General features: G+C 34.7%; 1 protein-coding gene across 1 annotated transcript in view; it reads right to left on the bottom strand.

The window, feature by feature from the left end:
* The window catches only part of LOC137647862 (uncharacterized), an 854937-nt gene that overhangs the window by 662879 nt on the left and 169558 nt on the right, over positions 1 to 22500 (bottom strand). Inside the window, exon 3 of the mRNA XM_068380817.1 lies at positions 2056 to 2196. Coding sequence (XP_068236918.1) covers positions 2056 to 2196 — 141 coding nt within the window. The remainder of the gene's footprint in view (positions 1 to 2055; positions 2197 to 22500) is intronic.

The raw sequence follows: 22500 nt of genomic DNA, 5'->3' as shown, positions 1-22500 counted from the left end.
GGTTAAAATATGGCTAGTAATAACAGCGTATGCATACAGCTGTAGCATTCCTGATACCTAAATATCACTATAAACATTATATATATATATATATATATATATATATATATATATATATATATAATATATATAAATACGCATTATTATTATTATTATTATTATTATTATTATTATTATTATTATTATTATTATTATTAACTAAGCTACAGCCCTAGTAGGAAAAGTAGGGTGCTAGAAGCCCAAGGGCTCCAAAAGGGAAAAATAACCCAGCGAGGAAAGGAAAACGGCAATAAATAAATAGATGACAAATAATGAATATAAAATACCTCAAGATTATATATATATATATATATATATATATATATATATATATATATATATATATATATATATATACATATATATACATATATATATACATATATATATATATATATATATATATATATATATATATATATATATATACATATATATACACATATATATTCATGTAAAAAAAATTGTCATTCAACAAAATCTATTTATTTTCTTAGAGATAAAAAAATGAACTCACAGAACGGTCTACAGCCCGTTCAAAAAAAGAAGAAACACATTATCACCAAAAAAAAAGAAAGAAAGAAAGAAAACAGCAACTAGGACGCAGCATCCTTGAAAGCCCTAAACTTGCCTATCCTACCAAATAGAGAATTTCCTAACCGAGATATAATGCCCATCCTACTTAAGGGCTTCAAAGTTATCGTGAGAAATTCAATAAGGAAAAGTTGAAATTCGCAGTTTTCAGCTCGCTCACCAAGTTAGTAATAACTGCGCATGCTTAGACGGGATCTTGTCACTCAAAAATGCGAGTGTATAAGGATTTCATTACATTTTAATGTTATATAAATTTTCAATTTATTTCAATTAATGCCTTGGTTAATTCATTATTTTATTGCTTATTTGCTTCTCTGATGTAGTTTCCTTCCTTATGAGCTTTAAAATTAAAAATAATAAAGTGAAAAAATGTTAATATCCAATTACAGACCTACAACTTGTTAATAATCTCGTGGTTTTATCGACGCAAATAAAATATTTTTTATCATAAAATACATTATTACAATTGAACGAGTACCCAAAATTTTAAGATAATTTCTAAATAAACCACAAGGCAACTTCCATATTCATAAAAAAATGCTAAAGATGTCTGTCAATCATCAGAGGTTTAGTTGAAATTCATTACATCAACTGTGGAAAAAATATATATTTTCCTTCTTACCAATTTCAGACCTAAACTTTGCCACTAATTGTGTGGTTTTATCAACGCAAATCAGACATTTTTATCATAAATTATATTATTACAATAAAAACTTCCAAATAAATCACAAGCTTACTTATTTTGAGGTAACTTTTGTATTCATATAAATGCTCAAGATATTTGTGGTGTACGCCAGACTGGAGTTCGTGTCCCACTCAACCTCGTTAGTGTCTTTGGTCACTGCAACCTCACCATCCTTGTGAGCTAAGGATGGGGGTTTGGGAAAGCCTATAGGTCTATCTGCTGTGTCATCAGCAGCCATTGCCTGGCAGTCCTTGGTTCTAGCTTGGGTGGAGAGGTGGCTTGGGCACTGATCATATCAATATAGGGTCTGTCTCTAGGGCATTGTCCTGCTTAATAGGGCAATGTCACTGTCTCTTGCCTCTGTCATTCAATGAGCGGCCTTTAAAGGTTTTAAAGGTTTTAAAGGTCGCTCATGAATGGCAGAGGCAACGGACAGTGACATTACCCTAGCAAGCAGGACAACGACCTAGAGACTGACCATATATTATACGATCAGCGGCCAAGCCCCTTCTCCACCCAAGCTAGGACCAGGGAGGGTCAAGCAATGGCTGCTGATAACTCAGCAGATAAGACCTATAGGCTCCCCCAAACCCCCCAACATTACCTCACAAGGATGGTAAGGTTGCAGACACTCAAGGCACTAACGAGTCTGAGCGGGATCGAACATTCAAACCTTTAAAGATTAAGTTGAAATTCATTACTTCAACTGTGGAAAACTCTATTTTCCTTGGACTTACCTGGACAATGTTCCAGTAGGGAACAACTGCAGCCAGGCTCTCGGTGACTTCCGGGCAGGCTGCCCCGAGCAAAATCACAATGCGGGCACTCAGGGTATAGATGGCGTGGAAGAAGGCGTCGACGCCTATGCCACTGTCACACTGTAAAGGAGAGGAAATAGCATTATTAGTTAAGAAGAGACTATAAAAAGGGAGACTGTGGTTAATTTAGCTTGGGAGAAAGAACAGACTGGGAATTATTTAAATAATATTGTTTACAGAAATTACAATACTGTAAGAGAAATACCCTGTTATTATCATTTTTATTATTATTATTGTTAGGAGTAGTAGTAGTAGTAGTAGTAGTAGTAGTAACACGAATATTGTTTTAATCATCATTATTATTATCACTGATATTATAAGTGAAGAGCAATAATAGAGAAAGAAAAGTGAAGTAGAAATAAAATGCTAAACCTGAATTAGAATAATAAAAAAAAAACTACACTGGTCGCAGTATGTGCAATGAAAATAATCTTAAAATATATGCAAATAAACTTTTATAAAACTCAGCATTGGAAAGCGGCTTTGGTTTTTAAAGTAGAGAAACTGATGGGGAGAGTCTAAATTCCAATCGAGGTGAACTTACCTTGGAAAATCTACACAAAAGCTATTATCAATTTCGAATTTCAAACTCGTGAAATACTAATTAAGAATTGAAATAAGAAGTTTCAACATTGCTAGTTGTTTGAAAGTTCATATCTCCTTATGTTTCGTGTTCTAGTTTTATTGCTATTATTCCTTTTCTGTGTCATGCCAGACTGGATTAGGACTACCAATAAAACTAAAAAAAAAAAAAAAACGAGATTTCCATAAAATTTGATTAAATGGATTAAAGTTGATACAAAAAGTTGTCATGGGAATTTCCATAAAATTTGATTAAATATATTAATATTGATACAAAAACTTGACATTGGTAAAAGCTCCAAGGTTATCATTGTTCGCCTGGATTAGGGCTACTAAAAAAAAAAAAAAAAAAAAAAAAAAAAAAAAAAAATATCCATAAAATTTCAATAAATGGATCAAGATTGATATAAAATCTTGACATGGGAATTTCTATAAAATTTGATTAAATAGGGTAAGATTGATACAAAATACTTGACATTGATAAGATCACCAAGGTTGATATTACTTGTATCATATAAAATTGTATCAGAATCAACACGAAACTGAGAGACTTATAAATCATTGCTTGTTTGAAATGTTACATAGGAAAATATATATATTATGTTAATGTTGCTAATCTTCTTAAAATATTTTATTTTTTCTTTGTTTCCTTTCCTCACTGGGCTATTTTCCCTGTTGGAGACCCTTGGCTTATAGCATACTGCTTTTCCAACTAGGGTTGTAGCTTAGCAAGTAATAATAATCATAATGAAACTGGATTCGGATTATCAGCAGCCACTTTCCTCTTGGTAAGGGTAGAAGAGACTCTTTAGCTATGGTAAGCAGATCTTCAAAGAGAAGGACACTCCAAAATCAAACCATTGTTCTCTAGTCTTGGGTAGTGCCATAGCCTCTGTACCATAGTCTTCCACTGTCTTGGGTTAGAGGGTACACTCGGGCATACTATTCTATCTAATTTCTCTTCCTCTTGTTTTGTTAAAGTTTATATAGTTTATATAGGAGATATTTATTTCAATGATGTTACTCTTCTTAAAATATTTTATTTTTTCCTTTTCCTTTCCTCACTGGGCTATTTTCCCTTTTGAAGCCCCTGGGCTTATATCATTCTGCTTTTCCAACAAGGGTTGTAGCTTAACAAGTAATAATAATAATAATAATAATAATAATAATAATAATAATATAAAATCTCATCTTAATTTGTTGGATAAAAACTTGAGGTTTATTAAATTCGTTATTCCTGATCTAGATATTATTCTCTAAGTCGTTCAATTATTCCTTTAAGCAGCTTGCAATTTTTTTTTTTTTTTTCAAAATTCATATCATCCTTGCATTCAGATCTTCCCACAGTGTACCATCCTGCACGGACACTGTTGGAAAGCCGTAATTCTAATCGGAAATTCTCAGTAAAAATATACTATTCTCAGTCGTATTTCAGTAAAATACAGGCGACCGTAATTTTTACCCTAATTTGTTATTATCTTTTACGGATTGATGACCGTAATATAACACTACCTTTTGTCAATATATCCGTTTCCAAAACGATAAATGCCAGGCAATATTTATTCCAGGATTTTCACCTTTTTCTTCTCCCCGGCAAATTTTTAAATGTAGGAGTAGGCATGCAGTTAAAAGTTTTACCTTCTCCATTACAAGGCACAATAAACAGTATTTTAGAAGTTTTATCCAAAATGTGACCAGATTGTGGAATGATCATCCTAATCTGACGTTGAATCGGACTTCAGATGTTCAATTTTTTTGTAAATTCTTTCCGTTGAACAGGATGACATAAGTCTCGTTTTATAGTTTATGTATGATAGCTTACTCTTGCGTTTTTATTGATTTTTCTTATCTGTTATTTGCTATTCCCTACTTCCCTTCGTGTCTGGGTTACATTCCCTGCTGGAACTCATGTGGTTGTAGCATTTAGCTTTTCCAACCAGTGTTGTAGATTGGCTAGTACTAATAATATTGATCTTCGCTTCAAAACTGGTGCTTCCATAACAAGATATGGCAAAATTGACATGCGTTGGAGATGTATTCACTTGAAAACTAATAAAAATGAGAAGAAAAACTCATATTAAAAGTACTTTCGAAACTAATTGCTGAAATACAAGAACATTCGCATTCTTATTATTGACCGAATAACAATTCTTTCAAGATGAGCTAGCATAACTATCTCAAAACATTAATATATTATATATATATATATATATATATATATATATATATATATATAATATATATATATATATATATATATATATATATATATATATATATATATATATATATACATAAACTAAAATATCAACATACTTGTAATCATCGATATTAAACTCAACATTAAAATCATCATAAAAGTCATTATAATGTGCGAGAGAGAGAGAGAGAGAGAGAGAGAGGAGAGAGAGAGAGAGAGAGAGAGAGAGAGACCACTTGCTAACAAACTTATCATTATTTTCATAAAATTCTAGTTAGGTAGTAGGATGCTCAATTCAAAATGAGCTAACATATAAATCGATCCTAAAACATTAAATTGACAAATATCAACCAATCGAGACTCCACTGCCTGGCAGACCATATTCAAAACACGAACCAATGATTCAACAAAGTATGGATGTGAAATTAATTCAATTATATTTACGACTTTGATTCATACAGTAATCAGCAGCAAGGTGTATAACTTGAGGAAAATCTCTCAATTTAAAGGTCGCTCATGAATGCAAGAGGCAGGGGACAGTGACAATGCCCTAGAGACTGACCATATATACACATGATCATCGACCAAGCCCCTCTACTTCCCTGGTTTGACCAGGGAGGGCCAGGCTATCCTTGCTGATGTCTCAGCAAGTAAACCTATAGGCTCCCCCAAACCGACACCTCCTTAGCTCACAAGGATGGTGAGGTTGCAGACTCTACAAGAAACTACCAAGCTTGAGCGGGACTCGAACCCAAGTTTAGCAGATCACCAGGGAGGGACGAACATCCGCCTCTCCCCCCCCCCCCCCCCCCCCCTTGCAACCCTTTTAATATGGAGTAAAGGATAAGATACTTGACATCGAGATGGGAGAAAGCCAACGTGATAAAAGAAACTGGATGCAACTTGATACTGAAAAGACGCAACCAAGGCAATTGACTAATGTCGACGGTGCGCCATATGAGGAACAATGACAGCACAAAGCCTAAGGGGAGAAAATAAATCCGATCTCAAATATAAAAATCAGAGGAGTCAAAGATATTGATTCATATACGACCAAACAAGCAAAAGATGAATGTATCACCCAATATATATATAAAACAAACACGAAAAAAGGAGAGAGAGAGAGAGAGAGAGAGAGAGAGAGAGAGAGAGAGAGAGAGAGAGAGAGAGAGAGAGAGATTCCAGTGCCTTGGAGACCCTTCAAAGTTCTAATTAAAACGTCTGGGATCAAATATAGAAGGAGAGTGGTGTGTAATTGGCCCTTCTACCTGTCTATGGTTACCTGTACGTCACTTTTCATTTTATCCGTTGTAACTTCCTCTTTATATCAGTCGTGTTTTGACTTAATCAGCTTTGTAGGTTCGATCGTTCTCGGTCAAAATGTAGAGTTAGGAATTCCAAGAATATTTTTAGGGTTGAGCTTTAATGAAATTAATTTACGTTTGTGAACATGATATGGAATGATTTGTCAAAAGTATCTTTTTTGATGAATGTGGAATGTGACCTTCTTCATAATCTGTATTTATTCGGGATAATATATAATCTGACAGGGGGAAACCTAACTATGAACATACATTATATATACATACATGCATACACAGGTATATATATGTATATGTATATGTGTATATATATATATATATATATATATATATATATATATATATATATATATATATAAAACTCTTTATGAGTGGGCATACCCTTACGTGGTTAAAAAGGTTTATGCATCGCCTTAATCAGCAAAACTGTACTAGTCAGGGCCACCCACACTAGATTGGTCGGGAGTGAGCGATCACACTAAAGTCTTCCACCATCACCAATCATCAGAAGCCAGCGTGGTGATCAGAGCTGGCAAAACCCCAGACATGACTATGGATATGGCTGAGGCCTTTGTCCTACAGTAGACTAGAAACGGCTACATGTTTTGTTGTTCTTGTTGTTGTTGCTGTGGTATGTTTGTATGTATTATTATTATTATTATTATTATTATTATTATTATTAAATGCTAAGCTACAACCCTAGTTGGAAAAGCAGGATGCTATAAGCCCAGGGGCTCCAACAGGGAAAATAGCCCAGTGAGGAAAGGAAACAAGGAAAAATAAAATATTCTAAGAACAGCAAAAACATTGAAATAAATATTTCCTATATAAACTATAAACACTTTAACAAAACAAGAGGAAGAGAAACTAGATAGAGCAGTGTGCCCGAGAGTACCCTCAAGCAAGAGAACTCTAACCCAAGACAGTGGAAGACCATGGTACAGAGGCTATGGCACTACCCAAGACTAGAGAACAATGGTTTGATTTTGGAGTGTCCTTCTCCTAGAAGAGCTGCTTACCATAGCTAAAGAGCCTCTTCTACCCTTACCAAGAGGAAAGTGGCCACTGAACAAATACAGTTTAGTAGTTAACCCCTCGAGAGAAGAAGAATTGTTTGGTAATCTCAGTGTTGTCAGGTGTATGAGGATAGAGGAGAATCTGTATAGAATAGGCCAGACTATTCGGTGTCTGTGTAGGCAAAGGGAAAGAACCGTAACCAGAGAAAAAGATCCAATGTAATACTGTCTGGCCAGTCAAAGGACCCCATAACTCTCTAGTGGTAGTATCTTAACGGGCGGCTGGTGCCCTGGCCAACCTACTACCTAATATGATAAATTTTGCATATTTAGACATGTTTTTCATATTCAAATAAATTATATATATATATATATATATATATATATATATATATATATATATATATATATATATATATTAGTATATTGTCTGGATTCCGGCTTTGGGCTCTGATCCCAAGGTCGATAAGAGAATCCAGACACTAATGTATTAATATAGCGGAATATGATTTATTTGAATACCTGTGTATATATATATATATATATATATATATATATATATATATATATATATATATATATATATATACATATATACATATATATAAATAAACAAATATATATATGTATATATATATATATATATATATATATATATATATATATATACATGAATCAATCCTTGTGAAAAGTTAGAAAACCTATTCGCCATATTGTCAGTGCCAAGAAAAGTATTAAAACGTGTAATTATCACAGCTATAACTACCCTCAATTACCTTGAAGCCTCATTAATCTTACGAATTTACAAATGGTCCTTATGATTTCCAACGGAGCAGTGTAAACAATCCCTAAATACGCATCTTTACAGAAGAGAACATTTTATTATTAATATTATTATTATTATTATTATTATTATTATTATTATTATTATTATTATTATTATTATTATTACTAGCTAAGCACAACCCTGGTTAGAAAAGCAGGATGCTATATGCCCACGGGCCCCAACAGGCGAAATAGCCCAGTGAAGAAGGTAATAAGGAAAAATAAAATAATTTAAGAACAGTAATGGTGCCAGACTACTCCGAATCAATGAATCAATCAGAAGAGATCAGACCAAGTTCACTACAAAAGACTCATGACCCATTGCGCTACTTCTCTCGTTTCACATCCGGCCCTTTCAATCTCTTCGTCCAGCTGTCTCTATTTGCTGGTTTCTTTTGACGTCTTCCTTTCTGGGGTTAAACATCTACAAAAGGATTCCTTCCTCAAACGGGAATCCTTTTGTTCCCTCAAGAATATCATTCCCATGGTGCGAGGAGCGTGTCTCTGTTGTAAGTGATGCACACGCCATCTCTGATCTTGTTTGTTCCACTGGAATCGTTTGGGGGAATATATATATATATATATATATATATATATATATATATATATATATATATATATATATATATATATACATATATATATATATATATATATATATATATATATATATATATATATATGTATATATATATATATATATATATATATAGAGAGAGAGAGAGAGAGAGAGAGAGAGAGAGAGAGAGAGAGAGATATTTTGAATGCTATCTCAGTGAAAATAACTATTTCCAATTTTATTAAAAAGTCTTGGCTCAAATTGAACAGAGAGAGAGAGAGAGAGAGAGAGAGAGAGAGAGAGAGAGAGAGAGAGAGAGATTTTCACTTAAAATAGCTTTTTCACAATTCGTATTATGTTTGGCGTCTGATAGAGAGAGAGAGAGAGAGAGAGAGAGAGAGAGAGAGAGAGAGAGAGAGAGAGAGAGCTCTAACTAACTGAATATCTCTGACCATATATCCAGAGCCAAGTCAAAAAACTACGACAAAATCTTTATGGCTTTTTCAACGATAGCGCCACAGGGCATATTCTCAAACCATACCAAACGGCATATTCACAAACTGCGAATAAAGACATATTCTCAACCAGGGCAAATAGCCCATTCTCGAACGGAGCAGAGAAATTGCGCGTTCTTCACGAATTTCATCGCCAGACGTATAAAACTTCTTGGTGTATTACAGCACTTGTATTGCATGAAGACATCGAGGGAAAAGCCACTCGACAATGCCATGTCTGAAGGATATTATCCTGCGTAGGTACATGAAAAAAAAACCTCAATGATTTGGTTAGATTTGAGTTGTTTTTCCTTCTTAATGGCTTTCTTTTATAGCCACTATATCTTTTCATTATTATTATTATTATTATTATTATTATTATTATTATTATTATTACTTGCTAAGCTACAACTCTATTTGAAAAGGCAGGATGCTTAAGTCTAAGGGCTCCAAAAGGGAAAATAGCTCAGTGAGAAAAGTAAATAAGGAAATAAAATAATAATAATAATAATTATTATTATTATTATTATTATTATTATTATTATTATTACTTGCTAAACTACAACCCTAGTTGGAAAAGGTGGATCCCATAAGCCGAAGGGCTCCAACAGGGGAAATAGCCCTGTGAGGAAAGGAAATAAGGAAATGAACAACAAGAGAAGTTTAAGAACAATAACAAAATTAAAATAAATTTTTCATGTTCGTGAAATTTTGATCTATATAAGCTAGGTCACATGGAATAAAACTAGGTCACATGTAATAGCACTGGGATCTGGGAGGCCTTTCGACCAACTGTACGAAAACCTGCAGCTGCACTGTGAAGCAAAAGCGAGAAGTTGGATAAAATGATGATCAAAAGAAGAATAAAAAGTAAATAGTTTCAGTGCCTACAGTGGACATCGTGAGGTGCACTGACGGAAATACTTCACCGAGCGATTTTGATTCATGTGACGTTTCATACTGAATCATTATCATGGATTTTTTTTTTTTAATAAACCCGTTGAGATACTACCGCTAGAGAGTTATAGGATCCTTTGACTGGCTAGACAGTACTACACTAGAGCCTTCTCTCTCGTTACGGTTAATTTTCTCTTTGCCTATATATAGATCGAATAGTCTGGCCTATTCTTTCTAGATTCTCCTCTGTTCTCGTACACCTGACAACATTGAGATTACCGAACAATTCTTCTTCACCCAAGGGGTTAACTATGGCACTGTAATTGTTTAGTGGCCACTTTCCTCTTGGTAAGAGTAAAAGATTCTTAAGAGTAAAAGAGATTCTTCTTGGAGGACACTCCAAAATCAAGCCAGTGTTCTCTAATCTTGGGTGGTGCCAGAGACTGTACCATGGTTTTTCACTGTCTTGGGTTAGAGTTCTCTTGCTTAAGGGTACACTTGGGCGCACTATTCTATATTATTTCTCTTCCTCATGTTTTGTTAGCTTTTATAGTTTATATAGGAAAAATTTATTTTGATACTATACTTGTTCTTAAAGTATTTTATTTTTCCTTGTTTCATTTCCTCCCTGGGCTATTTTCCCTATTGGAGCCCCTGGGCTTATATCATCCTGCTTTTCCAACTAGGGTTGTCGCTTAGCAAGTAGTAGTAATAATAATAATAATAATAATATTAATAATAATAATAATGATAAGGGGAATAGAACCAACAAGGAGAATCATAGGAGAAGCAAGAGCCAAATCTTTACCAGCCCTCCATGCATTCACTGGCACTGGCAACGTTGGGCGATTCTCTTGTACAGGCAAAGCAATTGCAAGCCTACATGAAGGCAACTAGAGCAATAATCAGTCCCCTGCGTACACTTTTAACAGAGGTACCAGCGACTGAAACTATGTTGGCCACTTTATCTAGCTTCATCTGTACAGCCTACTCCCTCAAAGGCATCTACGTCAAGACTTTTTCTGGAGTGCAATGACATCTCTTCTGCAGGCATATGGCAGAATGTGACAGCCGACTTTCTACCCTTAGAGCTCTGAGACAACAAGTCCAGTGCGTCCAATCAAAATTGCTCAGCACGATGTACAGTTGGGTCCCTTGTAGAATGGCTACCACAAGGAGTTTAATAACCAGCTGAAACCAACCACAACAGATACCCTACCAACTCCAAAGTCATCACAGAGACGGTTAGCTGCCAATCCAACAAAACACTGTTCTTCTGTCAGATGTTCTTGCAGAACAAAGAACTTAACCTGCGAAAATCTTGTCAGTACGATAGTGAGAGTAAGAATGATGAGGACACAAAACAAGCAGGAAACTGATGATAATGGTGATGATATGAATAGACTCCTTGGTTGTCTGAAAGAATAAATATCTGTCATGAGGCGCATGATAGTTTGTAATGAACACTTAATGTAACATTCATGTGTGAAACATCCACTAAAACAGAATATTTAATTTTTAATTCGAATAAGATTGTTCTTAAATCTTGCTTATTTCATTTGATACCATTGGATTCTTTTGCCCTGAAAATTGTGATTTATCTGTCAAAATCATATTTCTGTTATTTAGAGGCTAAGATATTGCGGAAAACCTTTTTTCCCACAGCATCCACGTTGTAAGATGTAAGATGGCGGCCATATAAGAATCATGGCAAAGGGAAACTTTGTTTTTTTCTGATTGCTAAGTTCCGACAAATGTATAGGTTTAATACTCTCGAGAAAAATCTGGTTGTGGTGGCCTAATGAATATGTCCTCCCCTGGCGTTCTGCAAGACTGAGGTTCGAACTCCACTTAAGCTTGATAGTTTCTCGTAGTGTGTGTAACCTTACCATGCTTGTGAGCTAAAGATGAGGGGGGGGGGGTATGTAAGCCTCTACATCTACCTGCTGAGTCATCATCAACCATTGCCTGGCCCTCCCTGATCCTAGCTTGGGTAGAGAGGGGGCTTGGGCACTGATCATTAGTATATATAGTCAGTCTCTAGGGCACTGTCCAGTTATCTAGGGCAATGTCACTGTCCCTTGTCCCTGCCATGTATGAGTGACCTTTAAATCTTCAAATTAATTGGTGAAGCGGACTATTTGCGGTTTTTCAAAGGTTTAAAAGCCACTCATGAATGGCAGAGGCAAGGGTCAGTGACACTTCTCTAGAGACTGACCATATATACACATGATCAGCGCTCAAGCCCTCTCTCCACCCAAGCTAGACCCAGAGATGGCCAGGTAAGGGTTGCTGATGACTTAGCCGGTAGACCAATAGGCTACCCCAAAACCCCTAACTTTAGCTCACAAGGATAGTGAGGTTGCAGACAGACACTAAAGGAAGTACGAGTTTGAGCGGGACTCGAACTCCAGTCTTAGGATCACTAGTCAGGGACGTTACCGATAAGGAGGTGGTAACGCCAAAGGTGGAGCCGTCCGGATTCACAACAAGTCATATGTATGAAGTTGCAGGTACCACGCCCTTTTCACCGATGGGTCTCTTAAGACAAAAGGTCAAAAGTGTAAGCAAAATAGGACAATTCAAACAGCGATTATCAAACGCGACATTATTAAATCTTCGCTGTGTAGGACTCGAAGGAAACATATACGAAAACTTCCGAAGGATCTTTTAAACTTTTTCAAAGAATCCCTGAGGACTCCTCCAATAGTTTATTTCTCCACTCCCTCCGGGATATTACTTCAGGAAGTGTAACTCAGTTTGACGTCCATCGCGAGATGTAATCGAATTCTTAACTTCCCGTCGAAGGGAAACTTTCGACTCCTTGCCACGGGCAGCAGGAGGTTTGGTCCTGGTGGGACAGACCTTCCGGGGTCAAGTTCGTAAACTGGGAATTTTGTATGAAATAAGGGAGAGCGAATTGTGGTCAACAAATCACAGGGGTTTTTGAGAACACCAAAACAATGATTTTGACTAGCCTAGGTCTAAAGCCTTCAGTAACCCTTAAATAAAGGAATCTATTAATTAATAAAACCAGCATCCAACTTGATATAATAAAAAAAAATGGAAAAAAAAAACCGTCTAATACCTAGATAACATTAAAACAAATACTGGCCGTGACAACAGTAGGCCTAGGGAACAGGAAACAAATGGCCTTAATAGTCTTACGTGGGCCTGTTACAATATGAAATGATGGTCAATCATTAAACGTTTACACGCGTCATGTTCCTCATAAGTTATAAATATCATTTCCCTAATGATAATGGAAAACAGCAAATTGTTAATCGAATAATAATAACATTTACCTAATATATTTTATTTCTTAGGAGGTTGAATCTAAACTTTTAAACCGAAGCGTTCGTTCGAGTTTTAAATGTACCAATAAGTAACACAAAGGTTTGTGAAATTACTTTTCCAATACGTGAAAACAAAGTTACAAATCCCAAACCACCTTGAGTGATCCAGACTAAAATCCAGAGGCATTATGTAAGGAAAATCTAGCAGAAACGACATTGAACAAATCTGGTTGTGATGGAATATTGAAAATGTCCTGCCTAGTCTTTTGCAAGACTGGGGTTCGATCTCCGCTCAAGCTTGATAGTTTCTTGTAATGTCTGCAGCCCCACATAACTTGTGAGCTAAAGATGAGAGGTTTGCAAAAGCCTATAGATTACATACCTAGTAATCATCAGCCATTGACTTGCCCTCCCTGGTCCTAGCTCGGGTGGAGAGGGTGCTTAGGCGCTGACCACACACACACACACACACACACACACACACATATATATATATATATATATATATACACGATCAGTCTCTAGGGCATTTTCCAGCTATCTAGGGCCATGTCAATGTCCCTTATCCCTGCCATGCATGAGTGACCTTTAAACCTCCGATGCTGACTATTTGGAGGCAGTCACGCCAAAGGGTAGCCTACAGCCTTCCAGATTCACAGCAAGTCATATGTTTAAAGTTGTGGGTACCACGTCCTTTTAATCGATGGGTCTCTCAAAGGACAAAAGGTCAAAAGTGCCACCAAACAGCGATTATCAAAAGCGACTTTATAAAATCTTCGCTGTGAAGGACTCGAAGGAAACATATACGAAAACTTCCGAAGGATCTTTAAACTTTTTCAAAGAATCCCTGAGGACTCCTCCAATAGTTTATTTCTCCACTCCCTCCGGGATATTACTTCAGGAAGTGTAACTCAGTTTGACGTCCATCGCGAGATGTAATCTAATTCTTAACTTCCCGTCGAAGGGAAACTTTCGAATCCTTGCCACGGGCAGCAGGAGGTTTGGTCCTGGTGGGACAGACCTTCCTGGGGTCAAGTTCGTAAACTGGGAATTTTGTATGAAATAACGGAAAGCGAATCGTGGACAACAAATCACAGGATTTTTGAGAACACTAAAACTATGCTTTTGACTAGCCTAGGTCTAAAGCCTTCAGTTACACTTAAGGAATTTTTTAACTAAAGAAAACCAGCATCCAACTTGATATGAAAGAAATATATAAACAAAAAAAATCCGTCAAATACCTACATGGCCTTAAAACAAATACTCTCCGTGACAACAGTAGGCCTAGGGAACAGTAAACCAATGGCCTTACTAGGCTTACAAAATTACATGGGTTACCATATAACATGATGGTCAATCATTAAACGTTCACGAACGTCATGTTCCTAAAGTTATCAATATCCTCTCCCTAACAATATTAAACAAAAACGGCAAGTTGTTCATAAAATCATAACTCACCTAGGTTTAATATTATAATATTGTAACAATTACCTAATGTAATTTCTTTCTTAGGAACTGCTTTTTACTGATTCAAATCGTTGCGAGGTTGAATCTAAATTTGGAAAGCGAAGCGTCACTTCGAGTATTAAATGACCGAAGAGGTAAGACAAAGCCTTGTAAAATTACTCTCCCCTTACGTGAGAACAAAGTTGCAAATCACAAACCATCTTTTGTGATACCAGACAAAATTCCAAAGAAATGATGAAGGAAAAACGAGTAGAAAAGACATTAAAATCCTGACGTAATCATTAATGGGTCGCAGAAGAATACGAGAGTCGAGAACCAGCAACTGAAAGCAGTGTGCAATGTTCTGTTAAGTCTGATGGCTAGAGTCGTGTTTTTCTTGATAAATGTTTCTATATTTAAGCGTGTAAGATGTGTTTAGGTGTATACTTGAAAGTATACTGCGGTATGTAATATCTTATCGTTTATCTTCTAATTGCAAGGATTTAATTTATTTACAGACTGAAGGATATTCTGTAATAAAAGATACATGATTAAAAAGTGGAGTTCACACCGTTACATCACCGCTGCGGTTGGCAACCATGGAACCCAATCACATATTTAGGCGCGACAGATGGTTCAAAGTTACGCAATAAAGAAAATACAAAACTTATATAGGTTCCCAGCCAGGGGGGGAAAATATATTAGATTTACTTTGTATTTCATAAAATATTACCGTTGTCTGATGAAATTGTGATCAATATATCATTGATGTAGGAACTTTTATGTGGTGGCAACATCTCACTTAACGAGACTTGAACATTTCAAATATCGTCTTCCCGATTTACATTACACACTTGCTGTGTCGGAAAATACCATATTTCACATTCACACAGCGTTTAAGAATACAACATTTACTCTCCTAGAATAATTTTCTTATATTTTCTAAGCATTCTAAAACTAGTAACGCTTACTGTTGGCAGAATTGTAAAGGCAACCGCCGAAAATCAGAAGTTAGAAGAACTTCTATTTACACTTCGATAGATAACGGAATTACGACATTTTAACGGTAATATAAAAATCCTAATCACCTTCGTTTGCTTATACATGGAATACATACCTAACACTTGTAATATGAGTATCAGAATTGAGGAAATTTCACAAAGTTTGTCAAAACACATCCACGGCGGCACGACGCACACAACAAAACAAAACTAAACTAGGCGCTCAGCAGGGCTACCAACCCCTGCGAAATAAACGGTATACAGGCGTACCAATATCTGGTGATCAAGCAAAATCAATTCACTATCATTATCAAGATTGACTTTGTTATTATTATTATTAGGATTATTATCATTCCTAATCATGATAGCCATCCATTCTTACCGAATAAGTCTATTTACCTAGTAAATACGATAATAATGTGCTCGAAAGTCACGTGAAATCCCTTAAAACACAAGATATGCCACGATCCAGGATAAGTGAAACCAAGGTCTATAGACCTTGAGCGAAACCTTATCAAATAGTCACCACATGTGAGGCAGCTAAGAGCGAAAAATATTATTATTATTATTATTATTATTATACGTTTCCATAGCATGGGATAATAAATAGTAGAAACAAAAACAGTACCAGCGAACAAAAAATATTAAACAATTAGCTGCATGCACTATTATTCAAAAGTGAAAATAGGTATCTGTACCCAATGAAAACAAACAAGCTAAAAATAGCTAACTGTCTTATTTTGAATTATTATTGATCAACGTCTTAACTTCAACGTAGTTTTATGTTCTCTTGATATAAATTGCTGACGATAACTTGACATTTCAAGCTTGCAAAAAATAGCACCAGATGGCAGAGGAGGTGGGCAGGGTTACAAACACAACTCGCCGAGCAGCACTACCTCAGCCTAAGGTAGGTAAGCTGTAGTCAGCTAATCTATGGGTCCTGGCTGTAGTAATACCTTTGCCTCTTGGTTTTGTTCATAAACATCATGAAATGCTGTGGAAACTCTTTCTGGATTCCTTTAAAAAATATGACGTTTACACATATTTATGTCAAAAAAATATAGTATACAATAGACATTTGTGTATGCTTATGTAGACATATCTGTATATATGAATACAGACGAGGAAGAAATATGAAGGTATGCATATATATATATATATATATATATATGTATGTATATATATATACTCTATCTATATGTGCATGTGTATTTGTGTAGGCATAAACACCCAAACACACACATATATAATACATGCACATTTCTTAATAAATTCAAATATTCAAATATGTCAACTTATGCACCAGTAACATCTATATCATATTCATAGACATATGCATATAAAACAGAATCAGCCACTGCCTCTTTCAAAACCTGTTCGACTCGGAACATATGAGAATTGCTTTGATCCTTGAACGCTCTACGCTGACAAGGACACGAATTCCTTGCACTTGAGAGGCAGCTATACCTAGACCTATTTCCTCCAAGGAGAACTCGATCATGCGTTTCCAAAGAAGACATTTTGCGTCGCTTATTTCCCGTGGTGAAGGAAGACAGTTGTGAGCAAGGATGCTGACGTCAGCGGTGAAATATTACAATATCTATCAAAATTCAAAATATGGTTTTTTTAAGGATGCCAAGTGCGAGTGGTACTATGGACTTAGATCTTCACATTGACAGTGTTTCTTTAACTATTATTATTATTATAATTAGTATTATTATTATTATTATTATTATTATTAGCTAAACTAGTTGGAAAAGCAAGATGCTATAAGACCAAGCAAGGGCTTCAACAGGGAAAAATAGCCCGGTGAGGAGAGGAAATAAGGAAATAAATAAACGATGTAAGAAGTAATGAATATTTCAAATAAAATATTTTGAAACAATAACTTTAAAACAGCTAATTTAAATTTCTAAGACGGGTTTTTTTGGTCAATGTTCTTGTGATAAACTATTATTATTATTGTTATTATTATTATTATTATTATTATTAGCGAAGCTACCACCCAAGTTGGAAAAGCAGGATCCTATGAGCCCAAAGGCTCCAACAAGGAAAATAGCCCAGTGAGGTAAGGTAATAAGGAGATGAATAAATTACAAGAGAAGTGATAAACAATCGAGGCAAAATATTCTAAGGACATTAACCACATTAACCTAGATCTTTCATATATAAACTTGAAAAAAAAAAAAAAAAAAAAACAAGAGGAAGAGAAATAAGATAGAATAGTGTGCCTGGTCCTTTATTGATCACTGCAGTTAGGTTTCGACTTCGTTTGAGCCTCTGTTGGAATAGTTGGAAGCGACCTGGCCTTTCATTAAAAGGGGCTAGGGTTCGATCCCAGTATAAAATTGAAATTTATTTCCATTCACGTACGATATTGTGTTGATTTCCCTCCATATATGTAGCCTATAATAATTAATTTTGCACATTTAGGCGTGTTTTTTTTTTATATTCAAATAAGCCATATACTTTAATACATTAATATCTGGATTCTCTTAGCGACTTCGAGATCAGAACCCCAGGTGAAACCACTCAAAGACAATTTTTAGCACCTGACCGGCCGGGATTCGAACCCTGGTCCAGGATTCTTGTATGACAGTGACTATACCATTTAGCCACGAAGTAAGAAAGATATATACATATATGATATATACTGTATAAATATATATATATATATATATATATATATATGTATATATATATGGCTGAGGACTATGAAGCACGAAGTAGGAGATAATGAATGGAGAAGTATTGAATTAAAAGATCAAGATAGAGACGACTGGAAAAAGCTAACCGAGGCCCTTTGCGTCAATAGGCGAAGGAGGAGATGCTGATATATATATATATATATATATATATACATATATGTATATATATATATATATATATATGTGTGTATACTAAAATTGCATTCTTAAAACACCAAGAATTTTTAAATTGCCTACTTCTTGAACCCACCAAATTTGGCGACTGCATCAAGAGTGGAATGAGGGCCACGGGCCACCCTTCCCGAAACTCAGTGGGAGACGGGATGGATCCAACCAGCTCCATCTGAGGGCCAGAAAGCTCCAATTTTCTAAAAAGCCCCCCCCCCCTCCCCCTTTTTTTTAAGAAGAGCTCCAACCAGCTGCCGCTGCACCGTGTTTATCAAAGCATAATTAGGACGTCGAAGCGAGAGGATTAATAAACAAATTTTTTATTATCTTCTTTTTTAAATTTTTGGTCCATTTATTTTCTCGTCCATTTTTAATTCTTGACTTTCTGTCCTCATTTTGTCCTTCAAAGGCTGAGCAGAGTCTTTGATGTGGGTCCTTCTCCTCTATTTTTGTCCTTCAATTTTATCTCAGCTGATCCAATATATGGCTTTTTTTCGGCATTTTTAGTCGATTTTGTAACACACGAGAAATAATGTATAAAAATAGGATTTTCTTATTTACTCCTAAATGTTTAGATAGATATGTACACACCCTCATAGATTCAATCCTTCCCACCCTCTCCCCGTTTCCTAATGACAACCCAGTGGTTCGGCAATTTGTGAGTGAGTGTGGTTTCCGTGTGCACCTCTCAGGGTACCCCACCTTACCCGGGTATGACTACTCCCTCGTGCCCCTGTGCGATACAGAGAAAATATATATATATATATATATATATATATATACATATATATATGTATATATATGTATGTATATTTATATATATATATATATATATATATACATACATATATTGCAATGGTTTTGAAAAGCTGGTGTAACAAAATAACCGTCTAATTACTGGACTTCTCTGACTGCTTCGAGAGCTTACATTCATAGTAAAGGAACCATCTCTGTGGCCACACAGTCCGATGAGACATAAGTGTATATGGCTGAAAATTTCTGGAACCACGTTCGATGCTACGGCTCTAATATACATGCCAAACCATCCCTCTGCAAATAAGTACCACCATTCTATGTGGTCAAAAAAAGGGAGTGAAGCTAGCAACCTCACCCTTAATGGTTGTCCTCAAGGAAAGAAGAGTGTATAGTGAACAACATGTCCTGATCAATGAAACGTGAAACTGCAGAGTTCCTTTTCTTCTGTCGGTTGGGACCATATTTGGATATTTAAGTAAGTTAAAGTAATGTTTAACCTTTCCCTCTAGTTGACTATTTTAGAGTCGTTCATATACATACGCTAGTTCTTGTTCGTATAAGGAGTCTGTGTGCTTCCAATGAAGGTTTTTTAATCTAGTAGACTGTAGCCTACAGTGGATAAGAAAGTAATGCTTAACTTTTCCCCCCATGATGATTATTCTAGAGTCGTTCAAATGTATGTACTAGCTTTTGTTCGTATAAGGAGTCTGTGCGCTTCCAAAGAAGGTTTACTAAAGCTAGTAGACTGTAGCCTACGGTTGATGCCAAAGTAATGCTTAAATTTTCCACCTGCATGTCACCACATCCCTTTCGTGTATAACGTTATAGAAATTTGCTCAAAATACAAACAAAACACAAACAAAATGATTGACTTCACCAATGCTATTTTTAACTAAATTTTAAAGAAATTCAAAACTTACGTTTTCATATTATCAAACGTTAACGAAAACAATGTTAATGTTTATACCAAATAAATATGAGATCTAACTCTTACATGAACCAATTTGTTAATGAACGGGAACTGATTAATCGGTATGTATAACAAGGGGGGGGGGTCACTTTATGAATGATACGCATATTCCCATGACTATCTCTAGGGATTCACAACCTAAATGTGATAATCCTTACTTAAATTTACATAACAGACTCTCGGGGACTGAAATAAGCAGCAGTTGTGGGATAAATTCCATTAAAGTTTTCACTTGTGTATATGTGTATATATATGTGCACTATATACACACAAACACTCACACACACAAATATATATATATATATATATATACATATATATATATATACATGTATATGTATGTATGTGTATATATATATATATATATACATGTATATGTATGTGTGTATATATATATATATATATATTTTATATATAATGATTTTATATATACTGAATATATGTATATATATATATATATATATATTTATATATAATGATTTTATATATACTGAATATATGTATATATATATATATATATATAATGATTTTATATATACTGAATATGTGTATATATATATATATATATATAATGATTTTATATATACTGAATATATGTATATATATATAATATATATATGTATGTGTGTGTGTCTATATAAATATACACACTCTGATATATATAGATATATATATATGAATAAATATATATAAATATATATATACTGTATATATATAAATATATATATATATATATATATATATATATCACAGAGACACCAAATTCAGGAAATTAATCTTTTGCTGTTATATTTCTTAACATTTAAGTAATATATTGAAGTAATTTGTTAAAATTTACGGCTATTGACCCAAAGATATTTAAGTAATTTATGAATTTTGAGACCTCTGGCTGGGTGTTGAGCCCAGGAAGGCCATGCATAGCCAAGATAAAAGTTAGAAATTAGATAAAAAAAGAAAAAGAAAAAAAAAGTGCCACGTATAATAAAAAGTGTCTTCTAATGCTTACAGTGTCCCGCTTGAGAGACATTGACGGCACAACCCTCCATTTTGAGAAAGAAAACGTGTCTTATTAGGTCGAATTTTCACCGTTTCGAAAACATGGTTTAATTGCGTTAATTATCACTAATAACATCATATCGACCATTTCCTTATTACCCTTCAGTAAATTAATCTATTCGTATTTGACATTCATCTTTTCACATTCATATAAATTAAACAATAATACCATTATTTGTCTCGTGTGAAAAATCACTAATCTTGGCCATTTATTTCATTCAGACTTTTCTTTATGTCGGTTTCATCTGCATTGTATTATCTATTTGTGTATCTTTATTCTTTTGTTCTCTGTGGCCTTTTGCCTCTTGTATTTCATATCTATTTGTTACATTAACAGTAATGATATAAGTAATGGGCAGAAAGGGTAATCAGAAATTGTAATAAACTTTTCTACGTAAACTTTCTGCATCGTTCCAGTTTTTTTTCTTTCACCAATGCCGAGATCTACTTATTTTTGCTACAATAGTTAAAATCTTTACTTTAAAAAGACAAATGTAATAGTAAAGAAAGGAGCAATACAAAAATTCGTTGACCAAGATTTTTTCTTACACACACACATGATGAAGTGTGGGACAGAGGTAGATGGAGAAAGCTGACCAGAAACATCTGCCCCACATAGAAGTGGGAAAAGATGCAGACAAAGAATATATATATATATATATATATATATACATATATAATTCATACATATACACGAACTACGAACGCATACTGTACATACACATAATCACACAAACATATATAGTATACTGTGTGTATATATATATACATATATATATATATATATATATATGTGTGTGTGTGTGTGTGTGTGTGTGTGTGCGCGCGCGTTCATGGTGTATTTCTTTCCTTAAGAGGAGGGTGATAGAAAGTATTAGTCACCCATCTATTAAAATTCTCTCATGATATGGTTGTAGCATTAAGAACTTTTCCATCTAGAAGAACCACTGCCTGTGAGTAACTACCAGGTAAATATTTTATATCAATAGAGGCACCATGGGATTTGACATAATGTGTCTAAACCGGCACACCTGTAAAATAAATCCTGGCTATTTTGGCACAAGA

The sequence above is a fragment of the Palaemon carinicauda genome, chromosome 10 (genome assembly GCF_036898095.1).
Source record: "Palaemon carinicauda isolate YSFRI2023 chromosome 10, ASM3689809v2, whole genome shotgun sequence".
Taxonomy (NCBI): Eukaryota; Metazoa; Arthropoda; class Malacostraca; order Decapoda; family Palaemonidae; genus Palaemon; species Palaemon carinicauda.
Note: the sequence above shows the minus strand (reverse complement) of the source record. Positions and strands in the feature narration are given on the sequence as shown.